We start from the raw sequence: 21,115 nt of genomic DNA, 5'->3' as shown, positions 1-21,115 counted from the left end.
TCATTCATTAAAAATTCCCATAGGTGAAATACTGTTCTCTGCTACCTCAGCATAGTGGTATGCCCCAACATGCAAATAGATGGCGGGTATTTGGCCGCATCACCACTCGGATTGATACAATGACATCTCTTTTCAATCCTTAATTTGTACTTTTTTCCCTCATAAGCTCAATAAAAGATTACAAACAATGCAATATAGATAAAAATGCACAATGTACACGGGTATTTGCGAACTGAATACCTTTTATTTTAGTTTTCGGGAATCTTTCGTACTAATTTGTGGTCTCCCTATGGAGAGGCGGACGTATATTGTCTAGAATAGGGAGTGAATGGCCACTTCCTAATGGCTGACGTCTGGAGTTAAAGTAAAGAGTGGGTGTAGAAATTGTTGAATTTCTTCGCCGGAAATCGCCCAGTCGGCTCAGTTTTCAGGCTGAATTTTCCCAGAAAAGCACTGCAGCCGTCGGCCTCGACTTTTTCCTGCTGACTCTTTGTTAAAGTCTAGAAAAGCCATGACGTCTATGCTTCCTTTTACCCCTCCGATCGTCAAGCGGCTCCTGGGATGGAAGAAGGGGGAAGGGGAAGACAAGTGGTCCGAAAAAGCCGTGAAAAGTTTAGTCAAGAAACTCAAGAAGACGTGCGGGCTAGAAGAACTTGAGAAGTCCATCACACAACAGGATCCCAACACGAAATGCGTGACGATTCCGAGGTAAGGACCGGGACATCGGGAGAAACTTGCGTTTGTTTTGGGTCCGCCATCTTGAATTCGGGGGGGTTAAAAAATCACATCCCAAGGACGGAAACTTTGACGTTTTTCTCCAGGATTTCCCTCAGATTTTCCCAGATGGACTCTTAATTTAGCGTATTTTGTTCCTGTATGCAATATTTTCAGCATGTCATCTTGGGTTTATAAGTGTGCACCCCGATATTTTGCTTCTGCCAAAATCTAGTAGAGCCCTCGTCATTTTACATACACCCCGATTAAAAACTTCAAATTCTCAGAAAAAAATACGTCTGTAAACTCCTATCCCCTCAAAAATCAAATAAGCTACATCTTCTAATACCTACGCAAATTGTAACCGATACTGTTTGGATTTAGGTATGATCTCTTGCCCTTTTTTTCCCTCAGAAATTTCCAAAACTTTTGACAGCAAGAAAATGCAGTGTCTTGTACGGGCCTCTCTGCTATTTTTGGCAAGGAAATGAGTAATCCGTAAAATAAAACATTTCTGTTTCCTTGTATATTTTTCTCACGCTTTCTATTTAACTTCAAAGTGAAATCTTTACATTTGATTACATTTTTACACAACAATGATTATCTTTGCATTACAGGTCTTTACTTAGCTCTAATTGCACAACAATTTGCATATATGCAGAAAATTTGCATATGTATTAGCAAAGAACAATGCTTCACTCTCACTTTTTAATGTCTTTGTCTCCTTGTTTCACTGCCAACTTATGAGTGTAGAAAAAAGTCTACTTATTGAAATTTTGTTCAAGTTTTCATCAGAAAAGTCTGAAATTCTAGATTTCATTCAACCAAATTAAAGTCTAACATACATAATTCTTAATTCAAGACTTTCACTTTTAGTTTTACACTTAAATTAACATGCACTTTCTCTTTCTGTACAAGAATTTTTTTTTCAGCCATTTTGTCCCTGAAATCGGGTCGCCAAACTTGGCAGACAGTAAAACTTGGTTTTGCGTGCCCGTGTGTATATTATGATCACATGACCGGTGCGGTACAATCCATTCTTTGTGTATGGAGCGACCTCCATTGTTACGTGGTTCAAGTTTCTGTCTTTGTTCTCGTTTGAGAGATTCAATCTCCAAAATCATCGACCTGGAGTCACCTTAGACATTCTTGAACCACCCACGGATAACTTCCGTTTGCGTCTTCCATCGAGCATATTCTAAGTTGACTAGGACGTTGAATCTGTGACATTTTATACCACCGTTTTCGTACGTTGGCATCAAGACAACATTCGCTAAGGTACTCCATATAAAGTATCGAATATGGGTGTGTGTGTGTATAGATAGATAGGCGTACGATTTTGTGTACTATTGCGAGATTTCAACACGATTTCTACTCTAATTTTGTTGCTAGCAGTCTTTCGGAGGGATCAGAGTAAGTTGTTGCCATCATTTCTTAGATTATAGTCGGAGTATGTGACGATTTTTTTTCTCAGTTTCGTTTTGTTTCCAGTTTTGGCTTGCGTTCAACGTCTTTTGTTCCTACACTAGAGTGTGGTGATGTGTAGAATTTGGATACCCAAATATTTACATTTCGAACGGAAGTTTTGAACATTCTTCGTTGTGAAAGTCATCGTTTTTGTTTCTTTCGATGTTAACATATTCGCAATCTTATAAATTTTATGTCAATTTCATGCTACATATAGCTCTCATTTCTGGTTTTCTTATAAGAAATTAAGCTATAGCATATTTAACTGGTAGTCCTTCGTTAAAATCTGACATGTCCATGCTTTATTTTGAACTTGACGGACAAAGTTGTCACTTGAACTGTAGATTGATTGTGTTGACACTGATTATTAATGATATTATAATGACTATAGCATGGGAACTGTTGGTTTGGACGTTAATCTGAAACTCTTGACTCTCTCGCTATGGTATAGTTTAAAGGCTACACAGTTAAATTCTATGGATGTCATTATGTTAAGTACACCAAACTTGAGAAGAAAACATGAAAAAAAGCAAAAAAAAAAGGATTACATGGAAAGAAGATACCTTTATTCTTAATCTGAGCCTAAAATTTGTAAAAGACGGAGCCATCGTTCAACAAGAATTATCAGAACAGGAGAAACTTGATAATTTGCAACCTTTTCAGAACATTTTTTTTCCTTAGTTAGTGTAGCGTAAAATCAAGGTAAGGTTGTGTAACTGGAGACCTCAGGCCTCAGCTGTTTCTCTGACAAATTAACAACCTAAATTGCGAATCATTGACATCAGAGATGTGTCTGATCCAAATGTTACTAGGACAAGTATTGTATGTTCGTCACTGCTTATGTACAAGTAATGTCTCAGTCAAAAGCTCTGACGCAAGTTTGGCTTAATGTGAAGGCTATGTGAAGTAGATGAGGCCTAGGAAAAAAAAATGTTGTATTTCCTGTTTCAGTCCTGAAAAAATTAGGGTCGGTAGGTAGGGATTATCTTTTTTCTTCTTCTTTTTTTGACTTTGGCAATCTCGAACTAGGATCCAACTTGTACAATACTGTTTAACCAAGTAAAACTTGCATGAGCAATGTTGGAAAACAACTGATTTTACATTGTTTAATCACTCAGGTGTCAGATCATAGAGCTAGAAAATGTTGACCATTCATGTTCCTTGCAGTTCCCAGGGTGGTTAGTTACTGATTTGAAAGAGCCTGAGATTGACGTAGAATGAAAGAGGACGATTTTGTTACATCAGAAATTCAGATGTCCACAGCATTCAAGTGGTAACAAATTGGTTTGGAAGACTATACCACTTTTACAGGGGGAGGGGATAGTTTTCATCAATAATGTAAACGAAAAAAAACCTCAATACATTGGAAGGATTCTTATTTATGTATGAAAAACAAAGAAACGATGGTTATATGTGGTTGTGGTGAAGTAAAAAGTACAATGCTTGAGGAAAGTCTGTAAGTTTTTGCAAAAAGCCCCCCCCCCCCCGAGTCTTTGTAGTTTGCTCCAAAGTGTGATATTAAGAAATAAGAGTTGTTTTGTCTGCAATTGAACGATTCACTCACACAGACGCTACAGTACAGGTATTTATATATTACACTGAATTTTTTGATTCTATAAATTGTATTAGTTTGGCTATTATACATTTGTGAAGAGTTGTTCAACCAAGGAGGTTCAACGAAGCATAGTCATAGTGTAATTTTTTGCTGTTTCAAAATGGAGGGTACACTGCTTTTTTTGATAGGTGTGGTTGTCTGTATGCTCAAGGTGTGGCTCTTTAGATTTTTTAGTAATTAATACTAATTAGAACTAATTAGAACATTAAGATTCTGAAATGTTTTTATGCAGTACATGGTTGTATCAAAGTTAAGTTTTGGTTCAACGTCGAAAAAATCGAACTGAAAAACACAACTATAGGAGCGATCAGGCATATACCACGTGTACCTACCGCCCCCCTCCCTCCTTTCTGTTGTATAGAATTGAACAAAAGACATCTGAACAATTTTCGTTCGTTCGTTCCTTCCAGAAGCAAGCATGTCTTTAGCTTAAGTGTGCAGGTGTGTTTCTTGTAGCACATTCTTAGGGAACGATATAACATAGCGTACAGTTTTCTGCATAGACATTACGATTTTAAAAGGTGTGTTAGACTTGGAAATTTTAACCTTGGTGGTATGTATGTCAAGGGTCATTGTCCTGTGGTTCACACATACCTGCGTGAGTCATTGCTCAACCGCCAAATGTGTGTCCTGTTTGGTGTGATAAATACGCTGATATCAAGACAGCGGTGCTTTCTTAGAAACACCCAGGTATACAGGTAGTCGACAGGTAGGAATGTTTTCTTGGGATGGGTTTCTTTACATCTTGATTTTGATCTTGATGTGTGTACACAAGGTTAACGGAAATGGAGAGAGTGAGACAGGTTTTTTGAATTTGAAATGTGAGCAGTTCATTCTTTTATCTTTGTTTGAGATCAGTTGAGGAATGTGGTAGATGTAAAGTCAGAATCTTTGAGGGTAAAACTGAAAGGTCATTACTGTAATTCACTGCTTTATGTTCACGGTAGCAAAAGTTCATGGTCTGAGAAAAATGGACATGTTCACTGAGCTATATGTTCACGGTGGCGACAGGTGCAGGAAAAATAAAGTCCAGGAATTATTTGTTAATTCTAATGATAAGTTCACGGTACAGAGGTGAAAACCGTGAACATAAAGGTAAGGTAAAAGAAATCAGCAATTACACTATACTACTAAACTCGCAGCTTTATTGTACTTGACATAGAAAGCACAAATGGTTTTATTTCTGTAATAGTATTATCAGGAGAGTTCAAATGACTCTAGTGAGCTTGGCTACATGTACTTTCACATGATTCTTACGACTATAATAGTATAACCCATACACTTACCTGTTAAGTTGTCATAAAAAAACAGATGCATTACCACATTATGACCGCCATGTGTCTCTCACATGTATTTGCAAGAACATTCAAGGCCATATATACTATGAATGATAGTCTCTTCACGGGTCTCCCATCTGTGTTTTGCAACTTGCAAGATTATCAATTGTTGTAAACTTGAATGGTCTCATATCTGAGTTTTTGCAGGTGACTGATATTTTTTCAAGGTCATCGCACTGTGCGAACTTGGGACGCACACCTGCCTTTTTTGTAAAGATCTGTCAACCTGTGTTTTTAAAATCCAGCCAACTGCAAACTTCGTGGGTATCTCAACTATCTGTTTTTCAAGACTACGAATCCCGTCGGTCTCTCATCTATGTTTTTTATAGACCAAACTATCACATAGTGGAACTCGCTATCACCAAGTACAGTAGGGGTATTGTCATTGGATAGCTTTAAACAATTGTCTAGAGTTTGATGTTCAAGGGTTAGGTGTGACAAGTCGATCGGTTTAATATGTAGCCAGCTGCCGCCGCGCCGTGAGCCTATGAAGGTGGTGTGTTAAGCTGAAGGGCAGTTATACCGGCTATACAGATACAGAAGCTGGTGTGTTACACTGAAGGGTGGTTATACCGGCTATACAGATACACTTTTCATGTGTCCCACACCTGTTTTTATTTCAAGATTATTGAACTGTTCAACCTTCATGTAGGTCTCCCACCTGTGTTTTTCAGGTCCCTGGACGGTCGGCTGCAGGTGTCCCACAGAAAAGGTCTTCCCCACGTGATCTACTGCCGGCTGTGGAGGTGGCCGGACTTGCAGAGCCACCATGAGCTGCGAGCGCTCGAGACCTGCGAGTACGCCTTCAGTCTGAAACGGGAGGAGGTCTGCGTCAACCCCTACCACTACCAGAGAGTCGAGACACCCGGTATGGCATGCTCACTTTGCTTCGTAGTCCTTCTTTTAGCTTAGTGTTGGTAACAGTCATTCTCAAACAGGTTTGAACTGTAATTTGTAACATATAAATCAGGTCCATCGTTGACGAGATTCATTTGTCACGTATAGATACAGTTACTAGAAGATTCTTGACAAGTTTGAAGGGTAAAGATACTGACCTCCAAATTTTTTATAACTATCAGTCCACTTAAGACTAGGCCACTCCGTGAACAAGATGGACTGATAGTCATTGAAAATTTGGAGGTCAGTATCTTTACCTTTCAAACTTGTCACTGTTAAAAGAATCTTCTAGGTAAGTTCAATTTTTAAAATTGGAAATTACTGTTCCAACCTATTTCAGCATTGCTTTCTAGTTGTTGTTTTTTATGAGTCCCTACATTGTTTGTACAAGGCCTTGAAATGTTCTGTTTCTGTTTTCAATAATTATGTGCTTCATAATTGTACCTAGCCTGTATATTCCTCTAGTTTGATTAAATGCAAGTTGTTTATATTTTGCAAATTACAAGCATCAGGTGGTCATTTCATTGGGATTGCATTTGAGCTAAATAACAACATACATAGCTCATGTTGTATTACGTTGTTAATACTTTGCACAAAGTGTTTTCCAACTAGAATTTCTGACAACTTATATTGCAGGTAACAGGAGAAAAGGATTTTGAGTACTGCTTGTATTTATTTGAAACCGCACGACAACTGCCTCTCTTCTTAGTCAATGTAAACTTTATTTTGAGATTATGATGCAAATTGTTCATTTTTATTCCTTAAACTATTTTCGTGACTTAGGTCGTACAAGTTTTTGATCATATGGATAAACAATGGCAACACCAGAGGCTCTTGTTGAATCTGATTAAAGAAATGTATGTACAAAAGGATTCACAGTCCACACTCATGTTCTACAGTACAATTCACCTTAATCCTGACTTAATCCCTTTCTCAGTAATGAGGACAGGTGACTTAACATAATTAATCCATAGGCCAGATTGTACTAGGCCTAGGAAAATAAATGTTGTGTTTCCTGTTTCAGTCCTGAAAAAAATTAGGGGCAGTAGGTAGGGATTATCTTTTTTTTAGACTTCAGTGATATCTATAATATAGGGGTGCAACTTATACAAGACAGTTTAACAAAGTAAAACTTGCATTAGGACACTTATATTTTCAGAGTCAATGTTAGAAGACCCAATTGCACAACGTTTTATCACTCTAAAACAGCTAGAAAAGGTTGATGAGCTCGATTTATGTCACTTCCAGGAGTCCATCCCAAAAAAAGTCTAGGGTTGGTAGGTTTTTCTAGGGAAAACAGGAAACAGGAAACAATTTTTTTCCTACTCAGAATCCTAGGCCCTAGGAGTGTCCTTTATGCAATGAAGAGGTCCTAAAAGAGGTATCTGTACATGTGACTGTTGTAGGAGTAGTCATTGGGAGGTATTTTTTCTAAATGCCTGAAAATCTAGTAGTTCGGAGGCAATTATTACCTTCGCCAAGAAGGTTATGTTTTCAGTAGCGTTTGTCTGTGTGTGTGTGTGTGTGTAATTTAGCAAGATAACTCGAGAAGCAGTGGATGGATTGGAATGAAACTTGGTAGGTGGGTAGGTCTTCATGAGACCTAGAAATGATTAGATTTTGGGCCCCCTGGCGGCTTTCCTAGGTACTGCAGCTGAACTTCTGGTTTTGATATCTCATGTTCTGGACATGCTAGGGTCACGAATTTCGGTTGGTAGATAGCTTTGGGGGTAGGGAAGAAGTGACATGAGATTGGGTCCCCTAGCGCCTTGTTCTCGAACTGCAGGAGCATTTGTTGAAAAAAATTTGAAGGACGATAACTCAAGATCCGGTTGACGTATTGTCATGATTTTTGGCATGTATGTAGTTGAAGTGATGCTTGACATAATCAGATGGCAATTATGCAAATCAGGAGCTAATTTGCATAATTAATGAGGAAATTCTATAAATCTGCTTTGTTCGATAATAGAACTATTAAACACTTGTGACATCTACTTGAGAACGAGAAAAACATCTGAGGATATAGATTATGTAAATGAGAACCTAATTTGCATAATTAATGGTAAATTCTTATAATTCCATAGTTGTCACTGCTGCACCCAATTTCATACTTGCCACATTTGGAAGTTAAGTAAAGTGAAGTGAAGATCAATAAACATAATTTATTCAAATCATGACCTCATTTGCATAATTTATGAGGAAGTGCTATAATAGCCTTTTTGTTATGATAAGGCTGTCATTGGATGGAGAATATGATCAACTGATATAATCCATGCAAATGAGGCTCTTATTTACAAAATAAATGATTAAAATTGTATAATTTGTCACCCGCAAGAGTTAACACCATTTGGCGAAGGTATGAGATCGTGGAACTCTTGTATTCAGGTTTCTTTGTATCTGGGTTTATTCCATTGTTTAGAAAAGGAGTTCTTTCCCAAAATCATGAGTTAGACAGGTGAAAAAAGAGCTTCACAGCACATTTGTTTTTATGATGTATTTAAATCCCGTTTTACTTTGCCTCTGTCAACTCAAAGATCTATGTGTAATTCTTATGGCTGAGAAGACATTGCTGTCTTGTATATGTTACTTGTGTTTTAAGGGATCATAATACAGTGATCTTGAATTGCTAGTATTTGTTTTTTTTTCCTGACAAATTTTAGGGATCCCCCTCCAAAAATATTGTAGTATGTAATGTCATGCATAGTCCAGTGGTTAGTGACCCTGCCTTTGGACCAAGAGGATAGGGGTTCGATCCCGGCTGTTGTCGCTCACATGCACGCTGCTAGACAGTTTTGTGGTCCTTAGGATGGGACAATAAGCTGCGGTCAACTGTCCATTGTACTTTAAAAGAGCAAGGTCTATAATGCCACTAGGCAACTCGTAAGAAAAAAAAGACTGCAAAAAAGGAAAAAAGAGCACCTTACAGGTTTTACAGATAAGGGTGTGAAGTGGTTTTCCAGTAAGGTGTGTTCCTGACACCGTGTACCTTTTTTCCAGCATTACCTCCAGTTCTGGTGCCCCGAAACCCCCTGGGAGACCTCCTGGCAGAACTAGCCCTTGATGGAAGCTATCCGACGCCAGGTGTACTTAAAATCTCTTGCCTTTTCTTAAGCTAAGGTGGTCCTCTCGAAACCGTAGGGCCTTACCTGGTGGTACAGGAAAAACCCTTTTAAACCCTCTCACAACATGCATGTGTCATTGTAACCTGAGAGGGGTGTAGATGGGATATGTGTAACCCGATAGCTTAATTATAATCACGGTGTACAAATCTGGTAGTATCCTAGAATTACTCCGTAGGAAATTAAACGTTTAGTCAAATACCAAATTTTCGGCTTAGAGAACTTAATAAGGACTTATAGAATTACGGTGTATCTTTCGCTTACAAGTCTATATTAACCTGGCCCTTTTCTTAACACCACATTGAGACAATCTAAACGGTAGCATTAAATTAAAACCGCAACGTAAAAATTCCTTACACCCCTTTCTCGTTACTTTGATACCATGCGTTTTGGAGTGTGAACAGAAGAAGTGTTTGGTTTGTAATGCGTGGATGTTTGTTTGTTTGTTTGTTTGTTTGTAGCGCTGCCGCCAGTGCTGGTACCGAGGAATCCGCCTGGGGAGATGCCCACAGAACTCCCCCCGCTGGACGACTATCTGAACTCTGTACCTGAGAACACCAGCTACCCACAGGACGTCCCTACACAGAACTACTCACTACCAGGTTTGTTTGTTTGTTTGTTTTTTTGTATTTTTTTGTTTTAATTAGTGGTCGCCACGTAACACGGCCGTAGGCCACTTCAAGGTTGGTTAACCACCTGAATGGTATGACATGAATGGCATTACCACCTGAATGGTATTACCACTCACCTGGGTTACGGGTTACCGAGTAGAACTGTAACAGCAACTCTTCTCCCTGAGTCAGAAACATCATGATTGAGACCAGCCCAATTTCTCACAAGTAGTGAGGACTAACTGGCCCAATAGGAGAAGCAGGGGTTTGTTTGTTTCGCGTAACCGTTAAACCGCCTTTATTCGTAACACACCAGTTTTGTACATGTAAGTACAAGCTGTGTAAGACCGGACTGTAAGGTTTGAACCACTCACACCAGGAAGGACCCCTAGTCTTCGTATAACCGGTAAACCGACTTTAGGCATAACACACCAGTTTTGTACATGTAAGTACAAGCTGCGTAAGACCGGATTGTAAGGTTTGAACCACTCACACCAGGAAGGACCCCTAGTCTTCGTATAACCGGTAAACCGACTTTAGGCATAACACAAATAAAATCAGATGCAAGAGCAAAAACTTTGAAGCTCGATCCTTTTTTTTTCATGGCTGAAAAGTATTCTGATGTCGGTAATTTAGGTCAGGATAATTTTGATCAGTTGGACAGGGACAGTTGGGCTCAGGTGGATAATTTTCTGAGCTTGCTTTAGAACCTACAATTAATTAATTACACATCCTCCTCTTGATTACAAGAAATATATTGGTAGATTTCTCAAGAATTTGTATATTTGAAATGCTTGAAATAAGTCAAAGGGTAGATAATGTAGTGATTTTATTCAGTATCAAGTTGAGAAGGTAAAAAAAAAAGTAGAGCTGTTACACAATTGAACATAAACCAGATTTTTCTGGTAGATACTAGTACTTTTATTCCTCTGCTAAAGGCTTATGAAAAGTTATGAGATAGAAACTGGCTACGGCGAATAAGAAGCCTCCAAGCACGTCATGTGACTTGTCACAGAGGAATCAACCAATCAGAAACAAGGTTGGGGAATGATTGACAGGTGTGTTAGCCAATGGGAGCCAGAGAATCGTCCCACCTGTTGCACAAGGCAGGAGTCCACCTTGAGGTTGTTCACTTTTTCTTAGAAATGGAACCATACAGGGCCTACTTAGAGAAGTCTACAATCTTTGGTATGTCGCTTTTGGTTTTGTACTCTAGTTTTAGAAGGGACGGGGCAAAAATGCTAACTTGCACTGACTTTCTCTCATAAATTTGTAAAGTAATCAGGTGCTAGAAGTCTTTAGAGGATAAAACTTGGCCTAAAATGAACAAATTTTTATAAGTCTAAGCAAAATGACCTAGAATTGAAAATGGGTAAAAATTGGTCTTAAAATTGTAACATAATTCCATTGTTTAAGGAAAGACCTAGTGGCAGTTTACAAGTATTATAGATGTGTAGCAAAGATAGTTGGGAGTATTGAAAAGGGTACTTAAGATATTTTTGTTTGCTGTTATTGTTATTGTACTAAAGCTATTTTATTCAAATACAGAAACTAAAAGGGTACATTTGTATATTACTACTTTACTACAATTCTATTGATACAAAAAAAGCAATACCAACACTAAAGGTGAATGAAATTTTCTTTTTTTTTTCTTTTTGAGACAAGATTCTGAAAAAATATTATAACAGACATTATGTATTTCAAAAACATTCTAGTTTAATCAATAGAAATCTATAATACCTGAAAAATAAACTATCAGAACTATTTCTTTTAAATAAAAAATGCTGTTCGTATGTAAAAATTGTTATTGTTTATTAAGGAATTTGATGAAAAGTATTTGGTGTTAGTTATATAATCTTAGTGTGTGATTTTTGCTGTGTTATATTAGTCTTAATTTTGTCTGCGTGGTTGTCCAATCTAGGAGGTAACAATTCTATCCCTCGCCTTGTGTCCAGTTTATTTGTCTGTAAAACAAAGAAAAATGGCTGGACACAAATCAAGCTACGCCGTCTGTGCCCCTTATTGTCGATACGCTCCAGACGGAGAATTAAATTCTCTGACTGTTTGAGTGTGGGCCGGGCTTTCGGTATGTTTGATTTGCCCAACCAGCACGCGTTTGTAATTACATGTATATAAACATGCAACCAACTGATCACACGCCTCAATTTTGTGTAAGGGACCAAACATGTTTATTGATAGCGAAAAATGTTTATTAACCATTTTACAGGAACAGAAACTGTGCGCAGGAAGCCTTTGTCCTTATGTTCTGCAAAATATAATAAAAATGTAGGTAACACAAGTACTGAAACTGCAGAACATTAAGTGGTAGTAATGAACTAAAATGAATAGACCTTTCTAATAGTTCTAACTAGAAGCTATTGCGTCATTTCTGAAATGTGAGCTTTCCTAACGTTACTTTTAGACAATGGTAAGAACTTGAAAGAAGGAATGCCGTGTTGTAATCCTTTGCAAAGGTTAGAATGTGTACTCGACTTGATTTCATGTTTCTGAGAAATGGGAGTACGAGTTGGCACGTGCGCGCTGATGCACAAGAATAACCTGTGTGACGTAACCAACAGTTTGACATGCTTTTAGAAGTAGCACTGTTCTTTCAGATATTTTTTGTCGCTCCCACAATTATAAGAGAAAATATAAGCCTGGCATCCAATGTAACTTTAGGATGGCAAAACGAAAAAATTCTGGATGAGGAAATCTATCCGCCATTTCTTGGCATATTTTTCTCATCAGTTCATACTAGAAGTGTTTGAAACAGCCCCAAAACAAGCTTTATTTTTTGCTACCTGAATATCTTGAACCAACCTTCAATCCAAAACAAGCTATGTTTTTCTGTCAACAACATCGCATTTTTACCTGAAATGCTGTGAACATTGCAACAAAAAATAATGAACAACTTTCGGTTTGGAAAGCTGATAGAAAACATGCCCAGTATATTATGAATCAAAAATTAATTGCTCGGTAATAAAAGGAGGCTAACAAAATAAAGTAGTCTTGTCAAAACTCGACTTGTTATTTTACATGTCCAGACTAATTTTATTGTTATGATTATTCATTATTGGAGCATGTTGACAAAAACATGATACTTGAGTAATGTATATTTATGACATAAGATTGAAATTAGGAATGGCATGAAAATGTGCAAAATGTCTTGTTGTATAACACAATACACACGTGTACGTCCGTACTTGAACCCGTGGCGTATACAAAATTACATGTTCACTTGGTAAACATTTGCATGCAATTTGAAAAATAAACACAATATCACCAGTATATTTTACAGTCAGTAGTAAACACATCTCTTCAACAATATTATGCTGACACCATTGGACCCCAAGCCTGATTTTTTTACTCTTTAAAATTGCAGGTTGAAGAAAATTAAACTGTTCTCCAACTCATCGACAAAATAGAAATCAACTCACCCGAAATTTTCGAGATGAACTTTCATGCTAAAATTGCAAGTTGCCTAATTTTTCTACTGCAGTATTAAAACTGTTTCAAAATGCAAAATACAGACTGTGGTTGGGTATTTCTAACACTGTGTGCCTGTATTTCTCAGAAATCTAGCTTTGGTTGACACAGCTGGTAAGTGTAAATGTAGCTGGTCGTATTACTAAGCCAACCATGGCAATGCACTCTAGGTAAGGCAGCGTACCCTGTAAAATTATTTAGGAACAAATAAAACATTATATAGTGGATGAAGGTTAGACATCCAGGTAATACGATACGCCAAAAAGCAGTTACTCAACTGACTGTTTGCAAAATCATATCCAGTTGCTTGAGTAACTGCTTTTTGACATATTACTATTATATAGGGGACACCATTTTTTAAGATACATAGGTAAATTGCATCTCAAAGATATTATTAACAATTTTGTAATTGATAATTACTCGTAATAATTGTCATTTTTAGATTAAAATATGTGATTAAAAAGCCAGTTGGAATGGTGTAATACTAAGAGTAAAAGATTAGTCTGAAGACCTACATACGTTGTAGGATTTGATTGCAAATTTGTCTGTCCGAAAACTGTTATTTTTATCCCAAGGCTGTTACGTAAAGGTAGCCGATTCCTTTTGCTAGATTCTCTTATTACAGTAACATTTTAAAGCAGATTATAATTATGTGAAGGTCTATAAATTTTTAAACTTTTGGTTTGGATTATGCAATATGTACACAAAGTAGTTACATTTTTTTTGTGTTAGAAATCTCAGTTACTCCATATTGCTACATTTAGGTACGCTGTTTTGAGTGAAATACTGAAGAATAGATGTTACAAATATACATTTACTTTAGTTGAACATGCTGGATTGTTTTGCGCTTGGCTGAAAAGCATAGTTGTTGCATAGCTACATTACACTTTAGTTACTTGAAATTTAAGCATCATGAATCACCACAGTTTGTATCCATTGTTATATTCTTGTTGTATTTGGTATTTCTACACACACAAAAAAACTGGCACGTGGGCCTACATTACATCAACAAACAGGAAGGTATCATTTGAAAACTTTTATAATAATATATAGTACTTACTGCTATTTTTGGTTATGACTTCAAGTCTCACATAATATACCTTAATAGGGTGAACATTTTTTGTTGTTGTTCAAACCTTTTTTCTTGTTTCATTGTTAAGCGATACAAAATGATATGATGTGACTTTCTAATTTTGCACTCCAGTTTATTTTAAGCATTGCTGTGTGATATCTAAATTGTGATGTTGAATGTTTTGATTACCATTTGCCCACGTAGTCCACGTTATACAAATAAACATGAACTATAAGTCATATTATGTATATACACGTGACACTGTCAGTGGATAAAAAGGCCTGTCAGATCGCTGGGCCAACATTTATTTTCTCTTTTTCCACCGGTGATTCTGGACTATTATTGTGTCAGTGTTTCTAACCTCTTTGTTTTAGTTGACTGAGCTACGCATTGTGATATTGTGATGGTATTGTGGTATATTGAGATTAGGTACATGGGCCTCCTAGGAACTTTCCTTGGTTCTGCAGTGAATATATGTTTAGCCAACTGTTGTGTCGGAAACCCCTTCTAGTACTACTTCTATTACTACTCCACTACTACTTCTACTACTAGTGTTACTATTACTACTGCTATTACTATTACTACTGCTACTACTTCTACTACTAGTGCTACTGACTCCACTTCAACTTCTAATACTAGTGCTGCTGCTACTACTACTACTACTACTACTACTACCATTCCAGTTTTAGATAGTTCCAAACTGATGATTTTCTTATTTTTGAATTGTTTGTTTGGTTGTATTTCAGAGACCCCTCCGCCTGGCTACATGAGTGAGGATGGAGACACAAACGACCAGTCCCAGCACAACAGCATGGTCACTGACTCAGGCTCGGAGATGTCTCCCAGTCCTAACCCTATACCCAGCCAAGGTACGGATACAGTTAACACTTAATAACACTGCACAACACTTACTGTGTAGAACGACCAGTCCCAGCACAACAGCATGGTCACTGACTCAGGCTCGGAGATGTCTCCTAGTCCTAACCCTATACCCAGCCAAGGTACGGATACAGTTAACACTTAATAACACTGCACAACACTTACTGTGTAGAACGACCAGTCCCAGCACAACAGCATGGTCACTGACTCAGGCTCGGAGATGTCTCCCAGTCCTAACCCTATACCCAGTCAAGGTACGGATACAGTTAACACTTAATAACACTGTACAACACTTACTGTGTAGAACGACCAGTCCCAGCACAACAGCATGGTCACTGACTCAGGTTTAGAGATGTCTCCCAGTCCTAACCCTATACCCAGCCAAGGTACTTATATAGTTATTGTTATACACTATATACCTGTAACACTGTACACAACAGCATGGTCACTGACTCAGGCTCAGAGATGTCTCCCAGTCCTAACCCTATACCCAGCCAAGGTAGGGATATCATACACTGTCATACACTGTAACTACATGTGTGTTTGTGTATGCATGTAAACTGAAGACTCAGTGATTATAGATACAACTTGTACATAGTTGAAATGTCCAAATCTTAACTCCATGTCCTGTACAGTCAGTACATTATTAGCAGTCTAGCAGCAATGTTTTAGACCGTGAGCCAAATGAAATATTTGAAAAGGACAATATAGATTAATTTCTTCTCACTTACCACAACCAGGGTCTTCTAGTTCTGTTGTTTTCCTGCACCAAGTCACACACAGCACATGTCATGTTCCTTGTAGTTTCTAACCAGAAGAAGTCATTTCTGTACAGTCTTATTTGTGAAAAAGTCCCTGTACGTCATTCCTGATCCCAGTACTACTAATTTCTTCTGCTCTCCTCTCCTCCTTCTCTCTCTTTCTCTCTATCCCGGGATGATTTTAAAGACTCCAGTTCTGAGACGTCTTCCAGTCCTAAACAGACTCCTTGGCAAGGTGAGGCCTCATGCCCACTTGCTGCTCTTTTCTCAAGACTTTTCTTTCGTTCTTCCCCCTAAGACATCCTTCCAAACCCTTGTTGATTTCTCCACAAGTTCATGTACGTCATGTTAGCATTGATTGTACAAATTCTTTTCAAAAAGTGGACAAAGATTCAGAAAAAAATGGTACGATTTTTGTACAATTTCTTGCTTTGTTTTCAAAACTGTTGTCAATGTAAGAAAATTATATAATATTTTTTTAATTATGTTTTTTTTCAATGTTTTTCCTACTCCTTTGGTTTGTGTTTTCTGTTGTCTAGTATCCTTTTCAAGCCTCTCTGACTGTTGTCTAAAAGTGGTTGTCCTCTGTACGTCGCACTAAAATGTATTTAGTTGTATTTAACCGTGTGTGTTCAATGTTTGTGGCTGTGATAGTTTGTATTGGTAACAAACAGCAACTGGTTACGTACTTCCTTGTGTCAAAAGAACTAGCTCTGTTTCTTCTTCTTTTTCTCCAAACAAATAAGGTCGTTGACCTGAACCAGACATCTGTCACCATGGTAACCAGTGTTGGTTTTCACATCATGTTGCAATTTTATAGCAGGAGGGATTTAGACTCCTGTCTGACCATACATGTATACATGAAGGTGTTTGAGTAAGAATAAAGAGAGCAGACCTTATGTGAAGGTAAACATAACTACATGTTCAACAGAGTAGATAGTTTAAAAGTGGGTTTACCTTAACACATAAGGTTCTCGATTGAAAGGATTTAAAACATTTCACTACAACTACACTATCACAACAAGTTCAAGAAACCTTTCAAGATGACAACAAGTTAAAAAAACTAGTTTTCTTCTTTTTTTCCAGACTTACAGCCAGTTACGTACACAGAGCCGACGTTCTGGTGTTCAATCGCATACTACGAGATGAACACGAGAGTCGGGGAGACGTTCCACGCTTCGCAGCCCTCGCTGACGGTGGACGGCTTCACCGACCCGTCCAACTCGGAGAGGTTCTGTCTAGGCCTGCTGTCCAACGTCAACAGGAACCACGTCATAGAACAGACCCGGAGACATATAGGTCAGGGTTTACTTGTTTTTTTATTCTGAGACCACACCAATTTAATTTGTTGGTTCTCAGATTTTTCAGAAAAAATATGAAGCGACAGGGCAAAAAAAACCCCACAGGCTGAGGTATCCTATAATTATAGCCCCAAATGCTTTGATAGGTGCCATGCCAAGTCAACACAAAAGGCTGCGTTTTTCAAGCTGACCGACCTTTTCTAGCTCCATGATCTGACACCTGAGTGATGAAACATTGACATTGAAAATATGTGATGTCAAGCAAGTTTTACTTTGTTAAACTGTATTGTATAAGTTGTATCACTTATTGCCAAGGTCTAATTAAAAAAAAGAAGCTAAACCCTACCTACCAACCCTATTTTTTTCAGGTCTGAAACAGGAAATATAATATTTTTCCTAGGCCCTAGTTAAACCTTCAGATTGAACCATTTCTGATGTTCTTACCTCTGCCCACAGGTAAAGGTGTTCGTCTGTACTACATCGGAGGCGAGGTTTTTGCGGAGTGTCTGAGTGAGAGCAGTGTGTTTGTACAGAGCCCCAACTGTAACCAGCGGTACGGCTGGCATCCTGCAACTGTCTGCAAAATACCACCAGGTAAACTATATAGCAAGACTAGTGGTCTTCTGCTGTACTCTCCAACCAGAATAGTCATCAATGTTTGTAGAAGTTATTATGAAGCAAGTATAATTTCAAAATCCAATTTCTTGTGTTGGAAATAACAGTTCAAACTTGCTTCATAAGCAGAGGTTGGATTGATTTTTTTTGGTGCCCTTTGTAAGATTCTTTGTTTCCCTAGTAGTACCCACATTTTTCTCTCCTCCTCCTTCCTTCCTCTGCTTGGAGAGAATTTCTTTTGTTCTTTCAGTCTGTATCGCTGAAGACGTAAAAAAAAAGTTGTGTTGATTTACAAGTCTTAGAGATCAACTATTCATACAGCGTTTTTCTTTATTTTTTTCAAGTTTTGAACTTTTTCAACAGCCAAAATAATTCACCAGCTTTGCTCTTTCATTTAACAACTGCAGTTCCAGCACATGTTGCTAGGTTTCTCACTTTTCTATCCCTTGTTCCTAGGTGTAGTAACTGCAGTTCCAAAACAAAGAGTATCATTTTTCTCTTGTTCTAGGTTGTAACCTGAAGATATTCAACAACTAGGAGTTTGCCCAGCTTCTCTTTAGTAACTGCAGTTCCAGCACATGTTGCTAGGGGCCTCACTTTTCTATCCCTTGTTCCTACATGTAGTAACTGCAGTTCCAAAACATGGAGTTTCATTTTTCTCTTGTTTCTACCTAGGTTGTAACCTGAAGATATTAACAACCAAGAGTTTCTCCAGCTTCTGTTTAGTTCCAATATATGTTGCTAGGGGTCTCACTCTTGTATCCCTTGTTCCTATACATGTAGTAACTGCAGTTCGAAAAAAAGAAAATCATTTTTCTCTTGTTCCTAGGTTGTAACCTGAAGATATTCAACAATCAGGAGTTTGCCCAGCTCCTGTCCCAGTCGGTGAGCCAAGGTTTCGAGGCGGTGTACCAGCTCACTCGCATGTGCACCATCCGCATGAGCTTTGTGAAAGGCTGGGGTGCGGAGTACCGCCGTCAAACGGTCACCTCCACGCCATGTTGGATCGAACTCCACCTGAACGGCCCCCTGCAGTGGCTGGATAAGGTTTTGACGCAGATGGGCTCGCCCCGCGTACCGTGTTCGAGTATGTCGTAATGCCGCGCCGCGTACGTACGCGCGCTTTGTACAGCCATAAGCCGAGAGCATTGATTGGTGCTTGGAGAGTAAGGCCACGCCAATTAAATTTGTTGGTTCTAAGATTTTTTTAAGAAAAAAGATGAAGCGACAGGGCGAAAAAATAAAATAAAAACAGGTCTAGGCATCCTGTTATAGCCCCAAATGCCATGATAGGAGCCATGAAGTTAACATAAAAAGCTGGGTTGATATTTAAACAATGAATTTTGAACTTTTAATCAAACCACTGCATTGATAGATGGAAAAACTGTAACAACTAGGAAGAAAAGAACTTTCCTAACTGTTGGGGGCAAAATATGAGCATTTTTGAGTTGATTCAGAACCAGAATTTTTTTTGGGGGGCAGATCAGAAAAAAATGAGGCGAATCCGAGAACCAACAATTTAAATTGGTGTGGCCTAACGGTGACGGTTAACTGTCGATTCTTCAAACAAAACTGGGGAAGGAAAATCTTACAATATTTAAGGACGAAATTCAAGACTAATACTTTCACTTTAAATTTGCAAAGAAACCAGAAAATCAAAAAAACTTCCACCACTTTTTAAGTGAATCTCCAAGACCATGTATAGTGGCCAGTAATGAAAATAATATTAATATAGGGAAATGTATGTGCTTTCAATTGAAGTGAACCTTGACTACATATCCAGAAACATTTTTGGGCTTTCAAAGTAGTACTTTTAAAGTTTTGAAAGTAACTTTTCAAATTTGAAGTGATCAGTGTTAGTTCTTGTCTCTTAGATGATGTGTTTTCACACAGATTATACAGCAAAGGGACAAAAGCATAAATTGTAAGAATTGCTGAACAGCTTCTTTGCAGTAAGGCTCCATCACCAATCAAAGCTTTGCTTACATAAATGTATTCTGGAGGGTATATGCGAATGTCTGAAAGCAGGGTTCTTATTGGCTCGCAGGTGGGGAGAAATGAATTCTGACAATGTATTATTACTTACTCCAACCTATTTTGGTTTTTCTATAGAAGGTATATAGAATTCTTGTATGTTATAATATCTTAGTACAATACATGTAACCTGTGTAAGTATACGACTGCATATGTTAACATTTCGCAGGACATGACATATTTTTATGCACATGACTTGCACATAAGGATCTAGTCTCAGTACAAAATGGTTTGCAACAGATATATAGGGCTTTTGCTACATTTCTTTTAATAGTGCCCCAGAAAAATTCTGCAGTCTTTTAGAATTGCCACATTTATAAAAGGGTATATCTTAAACATAGACTTACGGTTGGGATATAAAATAATTGTGAACTATCTTTAGAAGCCACAGTGTAAAATTCATACATTTTTCAATGAGATTCAGTGCCACATGGTTGAAGGAATGAAGAAGAAAAAACACCTTAAAAGCAAGAAATTTCTTGCCACTAGGAAAGACAGAAAGACTTTTAACATTTTTTTTGCAGTTTTTGGGGGTAAATTTTGAATAGTTGGAGAAAAACGCTTATTTATTGTTGTTATTAAGTACATGTATCGCGAGGTACGAAAGAGAAAAAAATAATTTCCCGCTTCTAACAACAGAGGGATATTTTTGTATTTTGTTCTGTGTGGAGTCATGGTAGGAAAACAAGCTGTAATGTGTGTGAAACACCAGACACTTCGAATTAAGCTAAATAGAAAAACATTGGAAGTTTGAAAAATTCAGTAAACTTTTTGTCAAATATTTCTGCAGAAGTTGACACTAGATTTTCCCCATCCCACAATTTCTTTTGCAAAAATAAGGTGAAAAATCAGCCACAGTAATTCAAATGAAATCTTTGGTAATCTGCCAAATTCCCCAGTCTGGCAAAATATTCTCCTTATTCTAGTATTTTTTTCAGCTAGTCAACTTGAAATACATGACTAAAAGTTTAAGTTGTTCTATCAAATTTTCAGTGTCATGCCAGATTTCAAGTGACCAGTGTTTCAAAGTGCTCGAGTGTCACTTTAAATGAATGTGCAAACTACGTATAAGTCTTGTCAATGTTGCAACGGGAAAAATGTGTGTTGGGCATAAACTACAAAGGATGCTAGGCTTCCATTGGTTGTTGATAGAGGGTTGTCATTGATTGTTTTGAAATTCACTTTTCTGGCTTATTGCTTAGCCTCC

At 37.8% G+C, this 21,115-nt stretch overlaps 1 protein-coding gene across 3 annotated transcripts; it reads left to right on the top strand.

Annotated features, from left to right (window-relative positions):
- The first annotated feature begins 297 nt into the window (after nucleotides 1–297).
- On the top strand, nucleotides 298–19,075 carry LOC109468845 (mothers against decapentaplegic homolog 3-like). Of its 3 annotated transcripts, none has more exons than XM_019767189.1 (8): nucleotides 298–708; nucleotides 5,808–6,001; nucleotides 9,028–9,111; nucleotides 9,611–9,751; nucleotides 15,065–15,187; nucleotides 17,045–17,257; nucleotides 17,716–17,853; nucleotides 18,704–19,075. In XM_019767189.1, the coding sequence occupies exons 1-8, from the start codon at nucleotides 512–514 to the stop codon at nucleotides 18,970–18,972; spliced, it is 1,359 nt and encodes a 452-aa protein (XP_019622748.1). In that variant the 5' UTR covers nucleotides 298–511; the 3' UTR covers nucleotides 18,973–19,075. The 3 variants fall into 3 exon arrangements, with proteins under 3 accessions (XP_019622748.1, XP_019622750.1, XP_019622749.1); XM_019767191.1 differs by lacking the exon at nucleotides 18,704–19,075 and adding an exon at nucleotides 18,383–18,430; XM_019767190.1 differs by lacking the exon at nucleotides 9,028–9,111.
- Nucleotides 19,076–21,115: the final 2,040 nt, after the last annotated feature.

This window comes from Branchiostoma belcheri, unplaced genomic scaffold (genome assembly GCF_001625305.1).
Source record: "Branchiostoma belcheri isolate BF01 breed outbred unplaced genomic scaffold, Haploidv18h27 scaffold2, whole genome shotgun sequence".
NCBI classification, from domain to species: Eukaryota; Metazoa; Chordata; class Leptocardii; order Amphioxiformes; family Branchiostomatidae; genus Branchiostoma; species Branchiostoma belcheri.
The sequence above is the reverse complement of the archived record's forward strand: the minus strand, read 5'-3'. Positions and strand labels throughout refer to the sequence as shown.

Coding starts and splice junctions, on each gene's coding strand:
- LOC109468845 (XM_019767189.1), top strand. CDS start 512: ATGACGTCTATGCTTCCTTTTACCCCTCCGATCGTCAAGCGGCTCCTG. Junction 6,002..9,027: donor CCAGAGAGTCGAGACACCCG/GTATGGCATGCT, acceptor CCTTTTTTCCAG/CATTACCTCCAGTTCTGGTG. Junction 15,188..17,044: donor TAACCCTATACCCAGCCAAG/GTACGGATACAG, acceptor CTTTTTTTCCAG/ACTTACAGCCAGTTACGTAC.